General features: G+C 36.9%; 3 protein-coding genes across 7 annotated transcripts; 1 reads left to right on the plus strand and 2 right to left on the minus strand.

The window, feature by feature from the left end:
• The first annotated feature begins 1,744 nt into the window (after window positions 1–1,744).
• Window positions 1,745–7,623, plus strand: LOC127246757 (uncharacterized). Its single transcript, XM_051268297.1, has 8 exons — window positions 1,745–2,173; window positions 3,246–3,386; window positions 3,569–3,796; window positions 4,572–4,779; window positions 5,962–6,098; window positions 6,283–6,363; window positions 6,975–7,041; window positions 7,131–7,623. The coding sequence occupies exons 1-8, from the start codon at window positions 1,866–1,868 to the stop codon at window positions 7,428–7,430; spliced, it is 1,470 nt and encodes a 489-aa protein (XP_051124254.1). The 5' UTR covers window positions 1,745–1,865; the 3' UTR covers window positions 7,431–7,623.
• An 87-nt stretch (window positions 7,624–7,710) lies between these two features.
• LOC127246756 (cryptochrome-1) lies at window positions 7,711–11,958 on the minus strand. Of its 5 annotated transcripts, XM_051268293.1 has the most exons (9): window positions 11,832–11,958; window positions 11,589–11,736; window positions 10,986–11,211; window positions 10,766–10,874; window positions 10,297–10,629; window positions 9,985–10,203; window positions 9,175–9,881; window positions 8,305–9,101; window positions 7,711–8,022 (listed from the first exon to the last, which is right to left on the minus strand). In XM_051268293.1, the coding sequence occupies exons 5-9, from the start codon at window positions 10,607–10,609 to the stop codon at window positions 8,019–8,021; spliced, it is 2,040 nt and encodes a 679-aa protein (XP_051124250.1). In that variant the 5' UTR covers window positions 10,610–10,629; window positions 10,766–10,874; window positions 10,986–11,211; window positions 11,589–11,736; window positions 11,832–11,958; the 3' UTR covers window positions 7,711–8,018. The 5 variants fall into 5 exon arrangements, with proteins under 5 accessions (XP_051124250.1, XP_051124251.1, XP_051124249.1 ...); XM_051268294.1 differs by lacking the exons at window positions 10,986–11,211; window positions 11,589–11,736; window positions 11,832–11,958 and having other exon boundaries at window positions 10,297–10,626; window positions 10,766–10,963; XM_051268292.1 differs by lacking the exons at window positions 10,986–11,211; window positions 11,589–11,736; window positions 11,832–11,958 and having other exon boundaries at window positions 10,766–10,963.
• LOC127246544 (uncharacterized) lies at window positions 10,669–22,315 on the minus strand. The gene is made up of 8 exons (XM_051267984.1): window positions 21,287–22,315; window positions 15,649–15,790; window positions 13,449–15,554; window positions 12,493–12,705; window positions 11,866–12,003; window positions 11,584–11,736; window positions 10,821–10,874; window positions 10,669–10,701 (listed from the first exon to the last, which is right to left on the minus strand). Exons 1-8 carry the CDS (start codon window positions 22,225–22,227, stop codon window positions 10,669–10,671), a joined length of 3,780 nt encoding a protein of 1,259 aa, XP_051123941.1. The 5' UTR covers window positions 22,228–22,315.
• Window positions 22,316–23,455: the final 1,140 nt, after the last annotated feature.

Consider the following 23,455-nt stretch of genomic DNA (forward strand, 5'->3'; position numbering starts at 1 on the left):
TAAAACAAAAACTCCTTAACTGAGATGAAAAATTATTATTATGATTATTATTATTAATTAATTAATATTTATTTGTGTTGTTGTTGTTGTGCACCAAAACAAACTTATTGAAAAGTGATTCTAAATCTAATTTATCCAGTTTTTGTACGGTGGAGACATTATTGAATCGTAGTGTAATGTGTCCGAAAGCTGACATGTTCGGCATCTAGGCCACGCCCACGCTGAGGCCCAGACCAGTAGTCTCATGTGCGCAATACGCCTGGAATATACCATACAGTATGGAACAATCATGCTGAATACGTACCTGCACCAAGATATGGATTATTAGTCGATCATACACGATAAAAGCTCGCACATATGAAATAAAGTATGACTGAAAACCATGGGCAGGAATGTCAGCCACAATAGAGTTGGCTAAGAGTAGGAGGCCCTCGCCTTGCATGCAAAAACAATCAATCATTTTCAATCATAGTATTAGTTGTTGAACTACCAACACCTTCAACCTCTTATCTTTACACCTAACTCCTACATATATATATATATATATGTATGGTCAAAATTAATTAATGAAAGGGCTATAATGCAATTTTCTTACACTCTGCTCTCTATTCTCAATTTAATCTTTTTTGATAAATTGTTACATATATTTCATCCTATTTACAATTTACATTACCAATTATAAAAAATAGCAATATAAGCAAGTGCTCAGAGTCTTTAGTTCAAAAGAGCTCATAGTTTTATTTATTTTTTTTATTTATATTATTAATATATATATATATATATATATATATTATGCTAAACAAAAATAATTGTGGTGTTCGGAGTTGCCGGCCTAATCATAAAGGAAAAAGGTTGGCCTAATTATTGTTATTAAATTCTTATTTTCAATAGTCAATGATGCCTTGATTGTGATAGGGAAACATGCTACTTTATTTTATTTATTTAGATGCATGAGAAAAATATGTACTTTGTTTTGTTTATTTGCTTACCGTTTCTTATACATGAAAAAAATGTAAATAAATTGTGAGACAGAGAATTGAAGATTAAAAAAACAAAAGAAAAAAAACCATTCTCTAAATTTATTTCTATCATATGCAAAGAATTTGAAAGAAAAATTTGAATAAAATACAGTGTGTTTAATTGTTTTTTTTTTTCTTTTTTATACAATTTAACTTTCTACGGTTTAGTTTGTTTTTTATTTGATATATTTTCTTTTATCATTATTTATCTTTTATAATTTTTATGTTATGCCGATTTCAAAAAATATTATATTTAAATTATTATTATTAAAATGAAGAATCTAAATAAAAAATAATAGTGGATAGATAAAAGTAGTGTAATGATATTTTTGCCTTTACTTTTTCGTATAAAAATATTGATATGATATAAGGTAAATAAAAATATGTATACTGGACGGATGAAGTATTTTTTACCTGATTTATTATTTTTTCTTTATTAATTTTTTTTTCATTTGCAAGATACTATTCCCTATTTATGGGAATCTTGTTGTATTTTTTTTTTATATTTAGCAACTAAAATTTTATTTTATAAAAAAAAAAATCATTTTTCATTCTTTATTTAATTCATTTTTTCTATATATTTTTATTATTATTTAATGCAATTTCATTCTAAATATAGTAAATCTAAACGGACCAACAGGATATAACCCCTGGTAAATAAATAATAAAAATAAAATTGGCGAAAATTAGGGATGTCCAAAACAAGCCCTAATTGGATCATAAATAAACACATAAATATTACAACGAACTACCCACGTGCAAGTCACGTACTCTCTCGCCGCTTGTTCGATAACCCCTGTGCGCTTCTCGGCGTCTCTTCCAATCGGAGGAGTATCTCCACCGGCGATGGCGGAGTCGGAAGGCGGAGGTGAGGGTTCTTGCTCGAAGGATGAGGTGGCGAGGTGCGGGTGTGGCCAGAACGACTGCGATGAATGCAGCAGGAGCCGATCGTCGAAATCTGGATTACCGTCGTCATCTTCGTCTTGCTCTCTACTGAGTTTCGACTCGTATCCGGTTCAGGATTATGACAAGACGTGGAGAGTGTATACGGCTTCGGTCAAAGGCTTCGCCATAGGCGCTGGGCTCAAAGGTGGATTGGCCATTTTCGCGCTTCTCACGCGCCTCCGCCGTCGGCGATTGCTCCCGTCATCCAAGTAATTACTGTTTGTTTTTGCTCCTTCAGCTTTCATAGTCCTTGATTTGACTCGTAATTGGGGAATTTTGATTTTGATTTCTGGTTTGTCAGTGTGTCTGCTTGATTCAGTGGCTAATGAGTCTCAATTTGCTTCATTGCTTGAATTATGACGAAAGTTGTTTAGTTTGATGCAATTTATCTCTTTCTTTAACTTACTAGATAGGAATGGTGTGTTCCTGCCAGAAAGTTCAATTGGGAAAGTTGGTGAAATTAGATCTGCATGTTACTATTAAAGGCTGAAATCATGAAATAAGGGTGATTGAGGGTGTGCCTGTATGGAGGTTGGATTTTGAATAGTAAAAATTTTAAATTTGAATAGTTGTTTGGCATATTTCGTACAGCTTATGCCCTGTATTATACTTATACAACATATGATTGTGTTGCATTTACAAAGGATTAAAGTTTTAATTAAATAAGTAGACTTGTAAAGAAAAATGACCCCTTTGTAAGTTATATCTAGTTTGTAACTCAGATACATTTTTTTCAAACTACTGTTATATCAGTGTTTCCTTGTTATAACATTTTTAAGAAGAATTTGGTTTGTGGACTGATATGATTTTTTGTAACCATTGAAAACAAATCGTTACTGTTACATAGAAATGATCTATATGTATTGTGTACCTTAGTTGTTTAAGATGCGGATATCAGTCCATAATATGTGAGACAAACTAGTTAGTAGCATAAATCTAACTATTGAGTTGAACTAAAAAAATTAAGAGAAATAATAATACACACACTAAAAGATATGTTGCTGCAGTTATTCAAATTTCAATTTTCTGCCACATTAGTGGTCGTAGTCGGTTTTGATAAATTTTTGCACTACTAGTTTAGTTAAACACAGTAAAATTGGAATGCTGTGGAGTGGTGCAACTGGGAGGGGTGTTTTTCCAAATTTTTCGATAATATGCTCCTTAATGACCTGGGACAAATACAATATGGTTCAGAAAATATCATAACAATATAATTCCTGTGATTATGTGTAATTTAGAACAAAAATATGTAACTGAGATATGGGTGTGGTTCTTTCTCAGGAAAGCAGAAATGACTTCACTTAAGGCAGATCTGATTTTGGCTCTGAAAGAGACACTAAGATATGGACTATTTCTAGGAACATTTGCTGGGACCTTTGTGTCTGTTGATGAAATTATTGCTGCTTTGGGCGGTCATCGCAGGTGTGGTTTTTCCTATTCATTACCTTGTCATGTATCAGTGTTTTTTTTAAAAATGTTTTCTCATTATTTTGAACTTTATTCTATAAGATTAGTTCCAGCAGCTGATATTAGTTGTTGAAAAATTGTATATCAATGTCAATATTCAGCATGTTAATTGTTGAGATTTCTTAAAAATATAATAGGACTGCAACGTGGAGAGCATTGTTAGCTGGTGCAATAGCAGGGCCATCAATGCTGCTTACTGGGTTGGACACACAGCACACAAGCTTGGCTATTTATATTCTTATGCGTGCCACTGTATTGGCTTCACGATGTGGGATAAAAAGCAAGAGATTTGGGCACATATGTAAGCCTCTAACGTGGGCTCATGGAGATATTTTTCTTATGTGTCTGTCCTCTTCCCAGATTCTGTAAGAATCCTATTTCTATGCTTGTAACCAGCTAGTTCTACTTCAATATTTCAGTGCCTTTAATTTCCCACATAACTTATTTTCCAGTATTTGAAGCTTCCGTTTTTTGAATTTCTTGTGGGACTATATAATGCATTACACGGTTGAGTGGCTGGGTGCATTTTTGGCATTGATGTCCTTCCATTTGAAGCGATTAGTGTGCATAAAGCATGCAGCATGAAAATGTGCAGAAGAAATATATATCTCTTATCTATTGTGAAATATCGAATGATTTTCTGGTGTTTTTCTTTAATAAAAAAGCAATTGACTTTGTTTTCTCTTCTGAAATTTATTAATACTTGGAAAGATTTGAAACTTACAAAAATATGAGAAATTGCAGTTAATTATAACAAGAATCAACTATATCCTTGAATTTCACTGACAAGAAAATGTTAGCAGGGTATGTGTGTGCAATTTTCAATGTTTGTTAAAAGAATATATGCAGTGTAGAATGTGTTATGGAAAGACTTTGTTATCTTGTCATAGATGTGTGGCATTCAAGCGACAGCTATCAAGCCAGTCCGTTTAAACATTGATTGTTTGTCATCCAGTCAGTCTTTGGTCATGTTATTATCTGCCTTGATGCCGTCAAGTTATATTTCAAAATCCGCTTCTTTCTTTTCTGTTTGGTAGTTTCTCAGGGGATATGGTTGTTAGATGCTTCAGTGTTTGTTGGTTGAATAAATTTCTCAGCGATATAATTTTAACAGCGGAATGTTGAATCGTTCTTTTTCAGGTCTGCTTACATATTGAAACAAGATAGTCTGCCCTCATCATATAAGTCGTTTCTTATTAAACATGGAGGAAAAGATCCTGTCATCCTGAATGGTGTGAAAGAGATTGCATGCGGTCTTCCTTTCACAAATTTGGAAGGAATAGAAAATTTTTACAAGTCCAATGGTGTCAACATTATCCTAGATCCACAAATGAAAATACCTTGCACGGTATGCCAAGCTTCTTAACACAAATTCTTTATACATACGTTCATATTTTGCAATATTTATTTGATTTTATCTAATAAGAAAATTTGTAGTTATCAAATGCTTGGATGGCTTTATATCACTGTTTCTTACATATAGGACGCAGAATGGATTATGGTTTTTTCAATATTTTGATATGTAAGAATTATAGGAATCAGATTATGACTTGTATGAGTTTTCAATATTTGTTTTATTTAGCTTACATATAGCTTAATTAAGGTGTGTTTGTTTGGGGGTTTGGATATTGAGTTGGGATTTGAATAGTAAAAATTTTGAATTTGAATAGTTGTATGATGTAATATAAATAGGTGTTGATGTGATGTTTTGAATATAAAATTGAGTTTTAGTATAATATAAAAAATAGGTGTTTGATTTGATGTTTTTAGGGGGAAAAAATAGGATGAATTTAGTATTTAAAATCCAATCCCCCAAACAAACACACCAAACATAATGGATTATGGTTCTCACATCCAAAACCTTCCAAGGTGAGAGTTTTGGTTAAAATCTTGATTCGCTTTGTCATCTACTGCTCTCAGACATCAAAAAAGGGCCTAGGAAGGTTTTTTCTTTCTTTACCATTGCATGTGTCATGAATATCATTCTAGGTTGAATATTGCAGGCCATTTATTTAGTAAGAATAATTTTGTTTTCTTGGATAGAAGTTTTGTCAGCCTAATAATCAAGGGAGCATCATCTTCAAATTAAGAGGAAAAAAACACACACACAGAGATGCTGTTCCCAAGATTTTTTAATCTGCACATAGATGTTCTCTGTTCTTATGAAAAGGGACCTAAAAAATTGTGCTATTTGGTATTACTTTGATTTTAGCAGTTGAAGTTTAAAGAACCTAATCACTTTTACTGAAACTATTATACAATCTTGCACAACCCATAGCAGCCTAGTGTACCGAATCCCATTAGAACTCCAAAATCAAGTGTGTTTGGACAAGATTTGTACTAAGATGGGTGACTTCCTTGAAAGTCCTCATGTTGCACCCGAAGAATAAAAAAAAAACTCTTATTATATATCCTTAACATATTACATATTTATATAATAGAACAAAGCAAGATTCATTGCTGATGACTGTTTTTTCCCTTTTAACTTAGACCAGGAGATTTTGTACTAGTAATAATTCATTCTGTGCAGATGATCCATGGAAACCAAACATGCAGCACACATTTCTTTTCTTTTCTACTTCAAGCCTATAAAAGAGCCCTGCCAGTTTATCTTCCAGTTTATTTAATTCCTGCTTTGATTGTTCATCGTCAAGGTCTCCTCAAAAGGTAAGCTGTTGTCATGTTATTATGATCATTGACTTCTCACTTCTGATATGTGTGATACAGTCCAACCATTACGCTGATATCCTGTCTGATTACACGTCGGCTCTTCCCCTTGAAGTTTCTTATTCTTGGGTTATCGTTTAAATTATAGTTAATACTAATCAGTACCACCTATAATTCTTTTCAGGCCTTACACAATTTTATGGAAAGGACTTCTAGGCACTGCAAGGTCAAGCTTGTTCCTTTCACTGTACTGTTCATCTGCCTGGTAAGCAATTCATTTAGAAAGTGTTTAATATCATAAGCTTTAGAGTTTTTTCTTGGACTCTGGGAACACCATCTCCTAGCTTAGAATGGAAACTATTTTAGTCTGGATGATTGTATTGACATGCATACGATATTCTCAGCGCTTATGAAGTCGTGAAAGTAAAATTGGCATATTGAAATATCTATTTTATGCTTTGCATGACATCCAGTAATTCAGATCAATTGTTCCCTTTTTATCTTTTTATTGCGTGTTGGGGGCTGAAAGTGGGAACTAGTGAACTTAGAATGCGAGAATGCTATTTTTTTTTTTTCGGAAAATTATTTTTCTTTGACTTGGGGCCATTTTTTAGTATGAAATGAGGCTATTGCTATCCTCCGGTAATCTCTCTACGTAGAAATTCATCTTCCCCTTTTTCTTCCACTTGTATAAGAGGGCGAATCCTGCTTCTCAGGAAACAAAAATTTTATTGTTCTGTTCAAAATTTCATTTTATTCACAATATTCTCCAAATCATTGTCTCATTACTACTACTACAGCAGTTTATTTTATTACAATAATCTCTTATTATTAGATTACAAGTATTAATTTTGTCGGTTTGTTTCTTCCTTTTAGGATGTGGACCTGCATCCTGTTCAGAATTTTCAAGAAATGCAACATCCCCATGGTGGCAATGGGAACGGTAAACAAGTCTCCCTTTATCCCTTTCGTTAGATCTTTACAATCCTTCCATGTCACCCTGTCTGAAGCGTACTATCTTTCTGTTGACAGTTTCCAACAGGTTTAGCACTGGGAATCGAGAAGAAGAGCAGGAGAATAGAGATATCTCTATACTGCCTGGCACGTGCAATCGAAAGCTTCTTCATCTGCATGACAGATACCGGATACTTGCCTCGGCCTAAAACTTTTAAAAGGGTCGATGTTTGCATCTTCAGCATATCCACTGCCATCATCATGCACTGTTATGCTATGGAGAGGGATGTCTTCAGATCCAAGTACCTCAACGTTCTCGACTGGGTGTTTGGCGTTCCTCTTCCACCTCACGAAAAAACTCCGCGCAAGCAAAAATGACCAAAAACGGCCCCCCTATAACTCTTCCTGTTACATTTCAGGTTTATTTATTTGGCCCCTATTTGTCATCGATCTGACCTCCCTCCCTATGCATTTTTAAACAAGTTGCAGGACGTCATTTCGGTTCCTATTCTCTGCAACAATTGGACTAATGTATTCCCTCTACATTCAAAAAGGTTAGACTTTCTATGCATACATCTTTGTAGGTACTTATTAAAGACGATGCGCAACACTCACAACAAATCTAGCACGGTCGTAAGATCTGAATTGCATCAACATATATTTTGCATAGTGAAAAGATCGATAATACCTCCCCTCTGTCGTCATTAGAATATCATCTTAGACACATACGTTTGTTTATGTCTAGACACACACGCACATATATATATTCTAGTGTTGGTAGTGAGAATAATATACATACTGTACAAGAGACACCGGTATTAGACAACAGGAGAACATATAGACATACAAAAGGTCAAGAATAGGCCGTCTGAACTAGTTCAAGTTGCTTGCAGAGTCATCGCTAGTTCAAGTTGCTTGCAGAGTCATCGCGCCACAGATTATGGCAGATGTCTTACCTGGCGACAATCACCTGGCGTAGATAAACGAAGTAAAAGAACGTAGAAGGTTAAGGAGAATCTTAGAAAAGGTTAAATTTGAATATGCATATTCTTAGTTTCTTAGTCAAGCCGCGAATACGAGCATTACTTAATAGGCTTTAAAAGAGTGTGATCCGCACATGATTCGAGCTTCTACGGTTATTTGCAAAAAGTTCGAACTATGATCTTAGTTAAACTTGTTATTCTAGATTATTTTAGATAGAGGTAAATAGCCGTAACTTTTGTAAACAGTGGCTATATGTTATTAGACTTACCCGGTTTGAGAAAGGCGCCTCCAGTTTGGTATCTGGTGAGACTGCGGATGCCTCTGCAAGTAAGACGAACCAGCTCCAATCCCATTTTCGTCGCCACCAAATTGATCAGAATAACTCGAGTTTGCAGGAGACCACACAGGAACGACGCCGCCATCCCTTCTGCTCCCACTGGAAGATTCTGCTGTGGATTCCTCGGAATTTCTACGGGCTCTTGCAACGTTGAACTCCGGATACGCCTCGTTGGTTCTCGTAGTCTGCACAGCGCGGTTCTCCGCTGGTTCTCTTCTCCGCTCCTCAGTAACACTGGCATTTGATGGAACTTCACCTCTGCTGGCCGAAGAATATCTAAGATCGATAGATGTCTCATCGTCAACCCTAACGAAAGAAGTAGTCAGGCTCGGCACCATCTGATCTTCATACCGTCTGTTTGTTGCTGTGTTCGTCGGGTTGATTCTTGCAGGTGCGTCGTCCATTTCCATTTGCGTCGGGGCAGGGAATGCGATCGGGTTGGATTCAGACGAATCCCCGAGCCCCTCTTCCATTCCGTTCTCGATAGCAGCTTGTGAAGCCGCCTTCTGCTCCCACATCAGCGACAGCGCTTGTTGCAGCTTGGCTTTCGCAGCGTCGATTTCGATAACGGGCAGCGGGTAGTTCGACCCAAGCTCGATTCCGGCGGCTTGCAGAACAGATTCCGGCGCATTCCACGGGTGGTGTATCCATTCGGTCGGCAATCTCGCGAGCTCAGGAAGCCATCTTCGGACATACTCGCCGTTGGGATCGAACTTGTAGCCTTCGAACTGCGGAAAACATAAAAAGCAGAAACTTTACGCCCGCAAGAACACAGAATAGCAAGAAGAATCAGTTTCAGACCTGAGGATTATCGATTCGCTCGATGTCGCGACCGTCAGGAAGACATCCGGAAATGTATTGCCAACCAAGAGCGTCGCTCTCTAGATCGGCGTCGAGCAGTGTATCCCAGAAATACTTCATCCCCCATCTCCATGGCAGCTGGAGAACCTTCACAAAGAAACTCGAGACCACGACGCGTATCCGATCGTGTAGCCATCCCGTCGCCCAGAGCTCCCGCATTCCGGCGTCGACCAATGGGTACCCGGTTCGACCTTGTCTCCACGCCTTAAAGCATCCCTCGTCTAAGCTCCACGGGAAATACTTGAGGTGCCCGAGCAACGGCCGTTCATGGCTGTACGGATGGTTGAAACATAGGTATCTCGAATACTCCCGGAGGCCGATGCTCTCGAGGAACAAGTTGACGCTTTCCTCGCCGGCTACGTTCCCTTCGTTCGCCCAGAGAACTTGCTTGATCCGAATCAGATGAAACACTTTCCGAACGCTGAGTTCGCCGAAATGTAAGTGCGGAGAAAGGAACGACGTCGTAGCGCTGTCAGCCTTTCGACGGTTGACAGAGTATTCTATAAGCGCCCCGTTTAAGAAAGTCGTTAGAGCCTTGTCGGCGTTGCTCCACCCCGGCGACCATGCGCGACCCAGAAGTGCATTGCTGCCTTTCTCCGATTCATCTTCGAAAACCAAAGCGTCAGACGCGCATTGTGAAACATCGCCTGGACGAGAAAAAGCAGACATATCAACAAAGATAAAGAAAGCTTACACAAACAGAGACGTCGTCGTGATATGATTTACAGGAATTCGATAAACTGATCGTACCCGAAACGATTCTTTTCGGAGGGAGCTGAGGAGCCTCGGGGTCATACGGCATGCTAAGGCATTGCTTCCAGAATCCATCAAAGGTCGTGAACGGTTGACCTTCCTGGTCGTGAACCTCCCACGGCTCGTAAAGCAAATCCGCGTTAAATGATTTCACAACCACTCCCCTAGCCGTCAAGACTTCCTTTACGCGGTGATCTCTAACCAAAGATATCGGGTCTAAAACAAGAAAAAACATCATCAACTAGCTACAAGAACTCAGAATCATCATACTCTCCGAATCATTACAATCGAAGACGAGGAAGAACTAACCGTATAAATGGTTGAAATAGAGGTGAGTAGCTCCGGTGGCGCCGATGACTTCGAGGAGAGACAAAACACTGTCTGTGGATCTCTTAGTGACAAGAGAAGTGCCAAGACTCCTCAGAGAAACATCGAGATGGGCTAAACTTTGTTTAAGCCACCATCTCGAAACCCTCCCGGGATAATACGCCCCCTCCTCCTCCGGAGACCATATAAAGAGCGCCACCACGGCGCCGCCCCTCACCCCAGCAACTAATGCTGGATTGTCTTCGACTCTCAGATCCCTCCTAAACCATACTACACTACAACTGCCCCCTGACATCACCCAACCAATTTGAGCTACTGAAAATGAAGAACAGCACAAAGAAACAGAAATCTATATCATACAGAGAAGTTTGAATCAGCTAAGCTATCCTACATCAAGATCATGTACAAGAATTATGTGGGCTGCAATAATCCACCATCCATTTCATGTTACCTCCAATACTGCTGCAACTTTCTCAGAGAAATTTCGTCGAACAGGTGGTGTGCACCTTTGGTTTGCATTTATTCACACGCTCTTTTGAGTGAATCAAACCTTGATTTACCTGAAACCATTAGAAATTAGCACAGCAGCCAATCAAACAAACTGAAGAAAGAGAGAGAACATGAAGGGGTAAGAGAGAGAGGAAAGGGGACGAACATGGGTGGATACATACATACATACACAGCTATAAGGTGGTTCCAAAAAAATTTGAGAAGGCGAATTGCAGCCACATGTTTTGTGCTTCTAGATTTTTTTGTTTCTGTTGTTTAGCTTTCCCACTTTCTTATCCTAAGCAAGAAAACAAAGTGGCAGCATGCCCATACGGTACCCCCTCCAGCGAGCGACCCGTCGTGTCCAGTTGCATTGCATTCCCCACCAATTCACTGACAGCTTGGCTTCTAATTAGGGTTAGATTTCGATTTAGATTTGATCAAAAAACCCTCTGCTGCTCAGCTCAAAGAGAAGAAGGCAAAGGCTATAAGGTATGGCAGGAATGAAGAATCATTCATTTCAATTCAAGAAATTGAATTGATAGATAAATGATTCGTTCATTAATTCCATGGATGCCACATCACATGCAAGCAAATATCCATATCTATCAACAAGGGAGGAGGTCCTCATTTTTCCCGAATGAATGAATGAATTATTGCTCGCTGGAAAGCGATTGGCATCCTCCTTTTTCAAGCCCTCGTGGGGACACCCAACCCGGAAAACGATAGAGCACCACGTCCAGTATTAAAGACCAAAAGTTCAATACTTTCATACAATACAATACCTAAAGGAATGAACACAATTGCTTCCTTGCTGCTGCTACTGCATCTGATTCTTTGACGCCCCTCTTCCATCATCATCATGTACAGATACATACAGGTTGCGTTGATTTTCTTGGATTTGACAGACAAGTTGGGCAGTTCGAAGGAGCCCTGGAATGGAAGACGAATGAACAAGTGATCTAATCTTATATTATAAGGTGAGTGAGTTTGGTGTGGTGTGCTATTCAGTGAGTGGTGGACCTCACCTCATAAGAACAACTGAGATTCCTTTCAGGTCACTGTTCCCAGTGATTTCTGATAATCATAGAGGAGCCCACAATTGTTGCACCACTCCAAGCTCTTCTTAGTTTCACCAATTGGGTAAAAGTAAGAAGGCCCATTGCCAATTGCTGCAGCAGGGTCAGGTGAAAAGTAGTACTATTATACAACAAAATGATTACAATACTATTGAGAAAGTAATCATTGCACTGTAAAAAGTAAAGGTGTATATCAAGAATTTGGGCATTAGGTTCAGATGACCAAAAACAAGTCCTGCAGTTGGTACTTTCAAAATAGCAACATAAAGGATCCATGTAAGGAGGGAAAATCTGTTCTTTTTCTTTCCCCCTCAAAAACTAACTTCTAAACCCTTTTTTTTCTTTTTTGTAAGGTAATGAATTCTGCTATCCAACTGCAAAAAATAACAGGGGTGTAGTTTGGGTAATGATATTGCAACAAGGGAAGTTGGGCAAAAAGGAAATCCCGGGATTGTCTGAAGGGAAGTGCCTAAAGCGCATTGAACTGGCCCGGAATTCTCAAACTGCAAGAAGGACACATGGAGCCAATGGCGCCGGTAGTTTGTGTGCCAAAGTTGTTGTCTGGTTGATGATAAAATGTGTTTCTGCACCAGACACAGATCGATGAGACCTGATTGGAGTGAGATGTGTAGGGCGGCATTAACGCATCCTTTCCTTGCCATATTGAAGGATCCAAACCATGCTGCTCTGTGTTTCCAGTGTATGAGAAGTTTGAACTTTCATTGTCCAGAAATGGGTACTCCACTGGCTCCGATCTACCTGACCTCAGCATGTCAGTTTCAAGCTTATAATTTTTGCCCACACCATATGAATTTTCTTGTCCCTGCCAATGTGAACATTGACAAAGATTAAATACAGCTAAACAGGGACAGCTAGAAGTTAAAAGAATATATAATAAAGAGCACATTTAAAATCTGATTAGATGTATATGAATACCATACATCAATGGAATACTATTTACTACATGGCTACAAATGCAAACACACACACACACACACAAAGGAATTCCAATGAGATGTATAGAAGCAATTTCCAGCCAAAATATGGAATATATACTTTTTCATCTAGAATGAATTGAGATACAACTATGAAAAATGACAAAGAACAACATATGTTTAGGAGAAAAGTTAAGTGTACTAGGAATAGTAGGAAATGGTGATCTGGAAGTACGAGGAAGAGGCATTTCATCTTAATATTAACTTAGCACGATAGATTGTCTCACGAGAAAATGGAAATATCATTCACAAATGCAAACAAACAATGCCCAAATCATTCAATTAACATTTGCCAATAACAATTTAAAAACAGAACTTATCTAGTGTAGATTTGAAATTATACTTTGTAAATGTAATAAATAATATAATTCATTGCATTCAAATTATTAAGATCCCCTTAATTTTAAATTCTGCATTTAAATAAATAAAATACTATAATATAAAGGGTTGTAGGTGGTACCAGGGAACTATCCTACTTACTCAAACATTCCAATAACTTTCAGAGAAATTATATAACAAATGTTACAGAAAACATGGGTATCTGATGTTAAGGTAGGCTTCTCTTCATTGCATATAAAAAATTATTCAGTACCTTATCTGATGTTAGGCCGAAAGTGCCAAAAATATTTGTTGAGGATGGAAGCCGCATACTTGCAGTAGCTTCAAAATCACCTTGAAACACATTTTCATGACCAGTTCTCCAAGTGGCATCAGCTGCACCACAGTCACCTGGCTGTGAGCTGCCATTTTCAAAAGCAACCATAAAGTTTTGGTTAGAAGGTCCCATCCGGCCTCCTGTGTGAGCCGCATTAAAATTGCTGCCAATCTTAACACCGAACAGTGAATCAGGGACAGGACCATGATGCAATCTTCCTTGGTTCAAATCACCAAATAGATCACTGTTTCTTGTACCCAAAATTGTTTCATCACCGTATGTTCTGTGGACAGTAGATTGAATGTTAAACCCCTCAACCGACTGAATGTTATCACTAGTTTGATACCTTTTCTCCTCAACCCTACTTGAATCTGGGAACAGTTGAGCTGGATGATTTCCGGAAAAAAGGTTTAACTCCTGTTCTCCAGCATTTTCAATTGCATTGGGTTTAGAATGATTTGCAGGGACATTATCAGACCGACTAAGTGATACACCACCAGGCTGCCCCTGTCCCTGTGCTTTCGAGGCTCCATCAAATATTCTCATCATACTATTGTCTTGAAAAAACTGTTTAGTAGCTGTAGATGAAGGGACACTGCACACTCCAAGTTGCATATCCGGAAGGGTTCCCATAAAAGAGTAGGAATTTAATCCAATGTGACTATCGAAAAAAGGATCAGCAGAATCACCATTCCCAGAAGTTTGATGCTGGTCAATTTCAGATACTTTAATCCCTCTTTCATACACTTCATCATCTTTATGATTCAAATCACACACGCTTCCATGGCCAAATAAAGCAGCTATCCGGCTTTCACAATGGTTCTGTACCACAGGTTCCTCCGACAGAGAAGTGGACACTCCACCATTGGACTTCTTTGAAACTTTATCATGATCGCTCCCAGAGGGCTTGACTGAACAGATACCAGGTTGCACTTCGTCGTACCTACCCACAGTATCATCAGCTCCAGGATAACCATTCTCACAGATTCCAAACCTGCATGTTTCATAAACTTTACATTCACTTGTTAAGTTCGGAACAATATCTGTAACAAATTTATTCTCATCTTGAGATCTTGGCAGCACGTTGACACTTGACCCTATGTCCACCTTAGATAACACTGATCCAGAAGTTGATGGGTTGTCTCCATGAAAACTGAATGCAGATACATCAATCGACATTTTTTCCTGGTCAATTTCAGCCTTGTTCCTTGCCCCAGAGATGCAGTCATTTTGCACAGTTCCAGATTCTACCCCATGTTTGTTTGAACCTAGTAAACTATCTTTCGACACAACACACTTTTCAAGAAGCTGAGTCCTCGAAGAATTTTCAATTGCATCAACATTCTTAAGACCCTCAGCAATGATTCCACCAGAGCTATCATTTGGACATAATTTTTTGTCACTATCGCTCGGTAAGATTACATCAGCAACCTCACATTGATCTGTTTTGCTAACAACATCAGTAGCTTCAGCATTAACTCCTGAATTACAGTTAGCTTCCTTTAAATATTGAACATTTCCATCGTCTTTACTGCCCGGTGAGCACATATTCTCCCTGTTATCAAAATTTAATAATCCTAGCTTTGAATTATCTTGAACACGAATATCACCAAAAGAAGATAGACGAACAGTCGCTCCAACATTAACAGCTGGTGATTCCCCAGCAATCCTAGTTTGGCACCTTACATGTGTCCCAACATGACCATTATACCTACGCCTTTCATCAAATGTCTTGTGACAGAACTGGCACTCAAATTTTCCATCTTTAATTATAACTCCATCAGTAATGCGTCGTTTTCCTTGATGAGATATTTGGTGTTGAAATAGTTCATCTTTATGGCCAAAAGCTATATTACTGTTATCACATTGCAAAATTTCTCCTACTCCATCCTTTGGAAAATCCTCCGTGCTTTTTAAGACTTGCTTCTCAAGACTAACAGGTGTTGAATCTATCACAGATGATGATGTATAGGAAACAACATTTTCTTTCCTTCGCTCATCCTTAACAGCAGGATCGGGACCCTGTGATATGGACATTAAATATAAATATATATTATAGAAACAATTTTTTAAAAGACAAAAAAGAGCTAATATGTGTGAAGGCCAGCTAACTTACCCTAATAGGGGTCAATTTATCAGTCACACGGACCGGCACATAGGGTTGGGAAGAGTCTGGTATACTTGCATCTTGCACACCATGAAGAGAGAGCAAATATGAAGAAACTCCCTTGCATGTCACAAAATGCAGTCCACTGGGGCTGGAATAAGAAAATGAGAGAAACTGATTTAATAAAGATAGAACTGACATTGCTAAGAAAAGGTACCCAGCTTGCTCCCGCCATAACACAAATGAAACATATTTTAAAGAGCAGACAGGCAAGAGTCAACTAACATCAAATAGGTTTGGTGCTTCCCATCACATAATCCATGAAGTTTCTTAAGTTGTAGTACTATGGAAGAAAGTCAGAATATTTTATACAATAATGATATATTAAAAGCTGCTAATCTTTACTAAATTCATTTTTAAGTATTCTTTGAATTTATCTCCTAACCGCGGGACTCATGCAGTGGTCCAGACCAGAATAAGGAGTTGCAGGCCAAAAGCTTCAAGGCAATCGGCTGCCGAATGAGGATAAAGCACCTGAATAATCCAATTCAATGTTTATTATGAAGCCACATCGACTTATGTTGAACTTAACAAAATAGATCTCGACAATGGTTACAGAGTACTTGGCTAAACACATTCTAATCGATCATAATTGATCCACATAGCCAAGGGTTAAATGCACTACAACAATTAAATTGAAATATATGTTCCGCTCTGCAGTTTAAACAGCAAGCACTAGCAAATTCTCCCCAACCATACTTATGCAATGGGATCTCGTATAAATAACTACTTCTGAACAAAGGAACAAAAGTATCTTGCTTATGGAGAAGTCAGTCTTCCAATGTTTGAAGTCTTGTCATGTTTCCTAGAAGCAATAAAAGTATTTAATATTTTCTAAACTTAACAGTTAATTTCAACAAGAACATAGAAATTCAAAACACGTATCAGAGATTGGAAACTCAAAGCAAATATAAAGCAATGCACAGCGTTGGTCTGCACAAATAGAAGCCAATGGCAGACCAATACACATAATGCAAAAACAAAAGAATTAGTAGTGAATGACTTTGACCTTAGATACTCTCACTTTGTGTGAAAATGCAAGAAAAATAAAATAAAATAAAGAAATTTTCCCAAGAAAAAGTTTATTATATCACTGGACGAATATCAAAATTTATGGGCAGCAGTCCTTTTTCATGAGAAATCAACTAAAGAATAGATGTTCTTACTCGATTTCAGTCAAATCTAAGACAAGAAATCAGAAGTCGATAATATTGCTGCTTCAAAGTACATCATGAAGGTATTGCATATAATCAACATGATTGATTTTATAGTGGATACACACCATAGCTGTTAATCTCATAGCGTTATAAAGCAGATTGTAGCGGCAGACTGTCATTCTACCCATAACACCTTTATTAGGAGACAACTATGGAGTGTACATGGGAGACACTATAAAATCAATCCTAAAGATGAATAGATTTTCTATATTGGAGACACTTTTAAAACCATGACACGAAAACCATCTGTACTGCAATCATAAATGATGCACCACCACAAACAACGCGAGGCCCACCACATCCAGAGGTGCCATGGCCATGGCGAATGGAAGGCGAGATTTTAATATTATTTATTAGGGTTAATTGGGACTAATAAGGGAATTAATTTGTTTTATTAAGGATATGGAAAATTTTATTTATCTTTTTCCTAAGTTTCTCTAGCTGCTGTCCGCCTTTTCTCATTAACTCCTTTTTGCCTCACACATTTCTTTCCATCTCCCACAGCATAGCAGGTCTTCTGCCAGGTAAGGCAACCCGCGGCCGCTGTTTCAGTTTTTCATACAATTTCCTTTTTAAAGTTATTTTATTAGTTTTATGCTTTGCATATTCTTTTGTAAGATACTTGAATTATTATTTGTGGTTTGTTTAAGATGTGGTACATTAATTGCCACGTATATGTGTGCGCCATTTACAGCTATGATCTGGAACGCATAAATGTATTTCCAAAAGAAGACTTTATCTCCTGAATCCTGTACTACTTATAAACACATGGATGCCCATGTGTCAGATTCTATTGTGATGCGTTTATATTTCTTATCATTTCCTGAATCTGATCATAAAATGTATTATAGTAAATCTATATTCAAGAAATTTGAAATGTAGGATCTCTAACAATCTTGCAAAAACAAGTGCCCACAAAGCGAAGACACCGGTATAGGATAGCATAAATCTAAATATTCATGTTTTTTAGCACAAGGTAGATTCTATATGATCCTCTCCATAAGGACTACAACCCCCCATCCTGCTCCATCAAAAATGGAAAATAAAACAAAATATCACTTGTATAAAAAGGGCTATATTTAGCTCCATTGGTATCTAGGGAAAGCTTTGGTGCCTTAGCATCATGTCATGTTGAAAGACAATGTGCGGTGAACTAACAGAACAAATGTACCTACTATGAAACCTATTGTATTCATTCAATCATAAAGTGCATATACATTGACCATACGGAAGCTATTTCAATTAGCATATTTTATAAGTTTATAAAAGGTGGTATTCTCTTGTGGATTTCTCACAAAGTTTTTACTATTTATTTAATTTTTGTCCTCCAAATTTTTTTTATTACCAATAAATCAATTTTACATTCAAAATATCAAATCAAACATCTATTTAAATCACATCAAAAAACTATTCAAATTCAAATTTTTACTATTCAAAAATCCAAACTCGAAATACAAATCAACAAACAAACTTATGTACACATGTTTCATTGCACACTCTTCAAGCTAACACGTAGCTATTTATCAAGCCCAACTTGTTAAAATCCTTGTTCCATTGGGCCTTTATGAAAATATTTACACTTCGTTTTCCGATCTTGACATGCGATAAGAATTTGAGTGCATTTGGATGTGGGTTTGAGGCCGGGCTTCTACTATTTATCATTTCTTCCCTTTTGTAAAAAACATCAAATCAAACTCCTATTTTTTATTTTGAGTACTACATCGAAACTTAATTTAATTCAAAATATTACATCAATATCTATTTATATCACATCAAATACATACTTCAGTTCAAACTTTTACTATTGTCAACCCCAAACCCAAACCCAAACCCAAACCCAACTCCCAATCCTACGACCAAACACACCAAAAGGGTTTGTTTTGGATATATTTTGGGAGTGGTTGTGTTGAGAATAGTAAAATTTTGATTTATTTCTTTTGAAAGAAACTAATGCAAAAATAATACATACAATAGAAGATGAGTTGGATTGCAAGCGTAGGGAGACACATAAAAAGGACTAAGAAAGATTTTTGTAAAAATTTGTATTGAAATAGATTTTTTTTTATGTAATAAAAATAAGCATTTACAATTATGTTTGCATAGAAAATAGGTCTTGGATGAATACTTTACAGTGAAATTAAGTGTTTCGTTGTCGTATTTTTTTAGGGCAAAAGATATAATTAATAGTACAAGACTAATTATGAAAACACACCCAAACCCATTGGTAATTTTCTAAGAGAAAACAACAATCAACTTTTTAACATGCCTGCTACACATAAGATTTTTTATTACAAGACCATTGCTTAACTATCACAATAAGTTCGGCTAGAATTGTGGTTTTTATATCAAATTAGCTAGAAGTTGATGTATACAAAGTATCTTACACATCGACTATGCCTTGCCTTGCCTTGCCTTGGTACTCCGATTATGAACCAAATTTTTAAAATTTTTAAAAAACATAAAAGATGAAAAATAGCAACAAAAGAAAAAATAGCTGATGATGAGCGTATGATCCACCTTAAATATCATTAATTCATGAGCCTTTTACGTTACACTGATTCGCTTCTGGGGCATTCCAATAATCAGTTGTTGATGTTGACCATAAAAACTAGATATGCAAGGCAAAGTAGGATGAGAAACATAAATTTCCCTACCAATATTACTACATTCCTCAAGAAACTCAAATGGATTTCCTCCATTAGGAAATTATTGGTAAAGGATAATCTTATTGGGACAAGAAGATACTGTATTCCCACTCCATTTTCTTTACTATATTATCATCAGCATATATGCTTTAAAAAGAATGAGACATATAGCAACCCTCTTAAAGAATACTTAACGATTGCTCTCGCAATTTTGCATACCTAGTTACTCCCCTGTTGACTAAACTTACGAAACCATGTATGCAGACTGTTGTATAACATGCAACAACTATCCTTCTTACAAAACAAGGAGCATAGCTTATTTCCCTAGCCTGGAACAGAGAATTTTTTTTAAGCAGTGAACTTCTTACGAAAATAGCAAACTTATCCTACTCTCCTTAAACAACAAACCAAAGTGGCTTCCCGACAGTGATCATGCTGAGGGGAGTGAACAAATTTTGAACACAGCAATGGCTAGAAAGCCAAAAATTTGGAGAGTTTGCACACTTGGACAAAATAAATATTATCCAAGTTTGCTCACTAGGGGAAGTTTAGCTCCAGGTTATCTAGAATACTCAGGAGGAAAAATCATGTATAAGCATACACACACAGATAAGCTTGATGTGAAGCTTTGTAAGAAAACTAAAATATACTTTTTACATATTTCCCAACTGTAAGAAAATAAATAAATAAACACACACACGCACACATATTCCATAGCAAGTTTCAATCCAAGGGTACAGAAAATTATTAAAGCACTTATAAGTTTTTACAGCCTAAGGCTCAATGCGCCATTTCTAGTGATCTATGCTAAGAGCTAGGGGGGTGTTTGGTGCTTAGAAGAGAATAGAACTGCAGAGAAATAATTTAGAAATCTGAATTAAAAAGAAAGGAATTAAGTAGAAAATAAGACTTGACTATATGTTTGGTAATATAGAAAATTCAATTGAGAAATGTAAATTTTGCAACAATCTAAATGATTTGATTAGGAGTGAATGATCAATCAAGTAAGAGAGACTTTTAGTTAATTAGAACCCACGAAGAAATAATGTTTGTGATTTTTTTGTATAAATAATAAAATAGATGCGATGTTTAAAAAATCAGAACAGTGTAATTTTAAAGAAAATTCTGAAAAATAGTACCCAAAAAAAATTGATAAATAAACACAGTGCACAATTCTCAATTTTTATTGCTCTTCATTCCTCTACATATGGGAGATAAATGAATCCATGGAATAAGAAATGATTCGTTTCTCAAATGTGATTTTTCTAACTTAAACAAACAAGAGGGATGAGGATATTTTCATTTTTCTACCCCATTTATCAGTACTAAACACACCCTAGAAGTAAAAAATGCCCAAGAAGATGGAAGTAAAATGATGCATGTTGAGGATTGAGCAACTAATCCAAGACACTATGTGGTATAGATATGCCAAATTGTCGTCCTCTAAATTGTGGAAAAGATTCTTTAGGTAACACCATATCACTACAAACCTTTCAATAGGCTATCGCAAAATAAACCACCTGAAACTATTTACTAGTGTTTGCCCAAAGTGCATTTCTATTATATTTTCAGGGATAGCATGAAAAGCAAACATCAAACGAATCACTACAACATTAAAAACTAAAAGTCCATAATCAAAATTAGCATGAGAACTATATGATGCTATTCCAAAACATGTCAACAATGCATACATCAATTCCAAACAAACTAGAATCGAAACATAACCTTATGTATCGACGGCAATGCACGAATGATTGACCACTATTCTTCTTAATGGTTAGGGAAAGCTTCCAGCCAACAGGCAGTGCAGCCCCAAACACGTCGGCGTCGATGATCCTTTTCTTCATTCTCCTACTATTCCACTCTCCATCTAATCCGGCCAAGAATGCAAACAAGTGCTCATCAGTTGTCAGCCCTTCAGTCCTTTGCCTAATATGTTCAACGTACGGATGCTCTATAGTGCCTAATGCTACCAAATCCACAGCCACACCATCCTTGTTCAAGATGTTCCTGTCCCTATCCTCCTCCATACGCTCATGAACAAAAACCTCAGTCGGCGCCGGAAACCTATCCGCATCACCGGCGACGTTGCCTACAGGCGCCGATCCTCCGGAAGACCCTACAATTTCATTCCGGCGAGGGCGCCCGCGCTTCCTTTTGATTCCCGAGGGGTGAGAGATTGCTTGGGAGGAATGCGGCAATGTCGGGAAGTGCTGAGCCGGTAGGGAATCCATGGAATCTATATTGACAGGGACCAATTCGTCGCCGTTCAAGTCGGCTACAAACAACTTCTTGAGAAGAGAAACAATCTGGGAGTTATCGACATTTTCAGGGTCGGAAGAATCATTGGTCTCGAGTTGGGGGAAAGTGGCGGCAGTTGGACGAAGATGAGGGGTGCGGCGGCGAGGGGTGGAGGAGGAGGATGACTCCGACGGAGGCGCGAGGCGGAGGCGGGAGTATGTCTGCTTTCGGGAACCGGCGGACTCATTGAAGACGGAACGGTCAATCTTGGGAATAACGACGTCATCGCAGCGGCTGGGGTCGAAGGCGGTGGAAGAACAGAGAGAGAGGGAATAAAGCTCCGACTGGGAGAGAAGGCGGAGATCGACAATGGGAATTGAATCCAAGGTGAGGGAACCGCCGTCCGCGGCGGCGCCAGAAGCCATGCTGAGGTGGGAAGGGAGGAGGGGGAAAATTCACGGAAAGTTTAATTAGGGATTTTTATTGTGACAAAAGGCGGAAATGTCAATTGAGACATAAAAAATATATTTGTTTAATCTTTGGAAACTCGGTGGGCCGGGTTTTCTTTTTTTGAAAATCCTTTTTCTCATTTTCGGTAAAAAATAAAAATAATTTTGAAGCATATTTGAAAAATATAATTGGGCCGCCATTTTATACTCATCTTCTTATCCCAAACATTTACAATATTAAAATAAATTATCCTGTCCGTCAAATGTTCGCGGTAATATATGTGTATACAGTGTATTTATCTCTAGGCTAAAAACTTGTATTTTGTGTTATATATTACTACACTAAATAATAAAAAAATATATATATTATGTAATATAAATAATTATATATTAAAAAATAAAATTAATAATTAAAATTTTTATTACTATATAAAAAATAAACTCTATAAATCGATGGAAATGAAAAATAATAATAAATATTTTATGGAAGTAATTTATAAACTCAATTCATAATTAAGAAACTTAAAAATAGAAACACCAAAACTAATATAAAAATAATTATTACTTTCCCGTTTCACTGTGGATTTTAAAATTTTAATGTGTATTAATTTAATTGATATAAATATAATAATATAAATTTGTATTAAATTAAGTTTATAAAATTAATAATTATATTATTTGTGTATTAATTTATTTTAATTATAAAATAAAAAAACTTATTTCTTTATTTTTTATTATATAAAATTTTATTATTTACCTAATGACATATATATATTATTAAATTATAATTATTAAAATAATTAAATAATTAATTATTGAAGTTTTTCAAGTTCATGCAAATCTCTCTATATATAAATATTTTATTGTAATTAAGGGTTAAGATTGATCCGCATAGAATCTGTTCCGATTTTCAGAAGCTGTCGACTTGCCCGAGTTTGACGCGCAATTCGAACGGCACAGTAATTGCACAGCGCCAAACTCCGGATCGGTGCAAAAACAGACTAGTAAGTATAGACATTATCATATTTATAATTAATGTAAATCTATATTTATAAAATTGACAAAAAGAATACAAAACTTTAACTAAAAAATTATACACAGCATTATTCTTCAGTAACAAGTAGATGATTTGCACAGAGGGGCAGAGTCCATCCTTATCGACAGCTTCCGAGTGGAGTCGAAGACAATGGCGGTTGTCCTTATC

The sequence above is a fragment of the Andrographis paniculata genome, unplaced genomic scaffold, assembly GCF_009805555.1.
Source record: "Andrographis paniculata isolate CXL003 unplaced genomic scaffold, ASM980555v1 Contig30END, whole genome shotgun sequence".
Classification (NCBI taxonomy): domain Eukaryota; kingdom Viridiplantae; phylum Streptophyta; class Magnoliopsida; order Lamiales; family Acanthaceae; genus Andrographis; species Andrographis paniculata.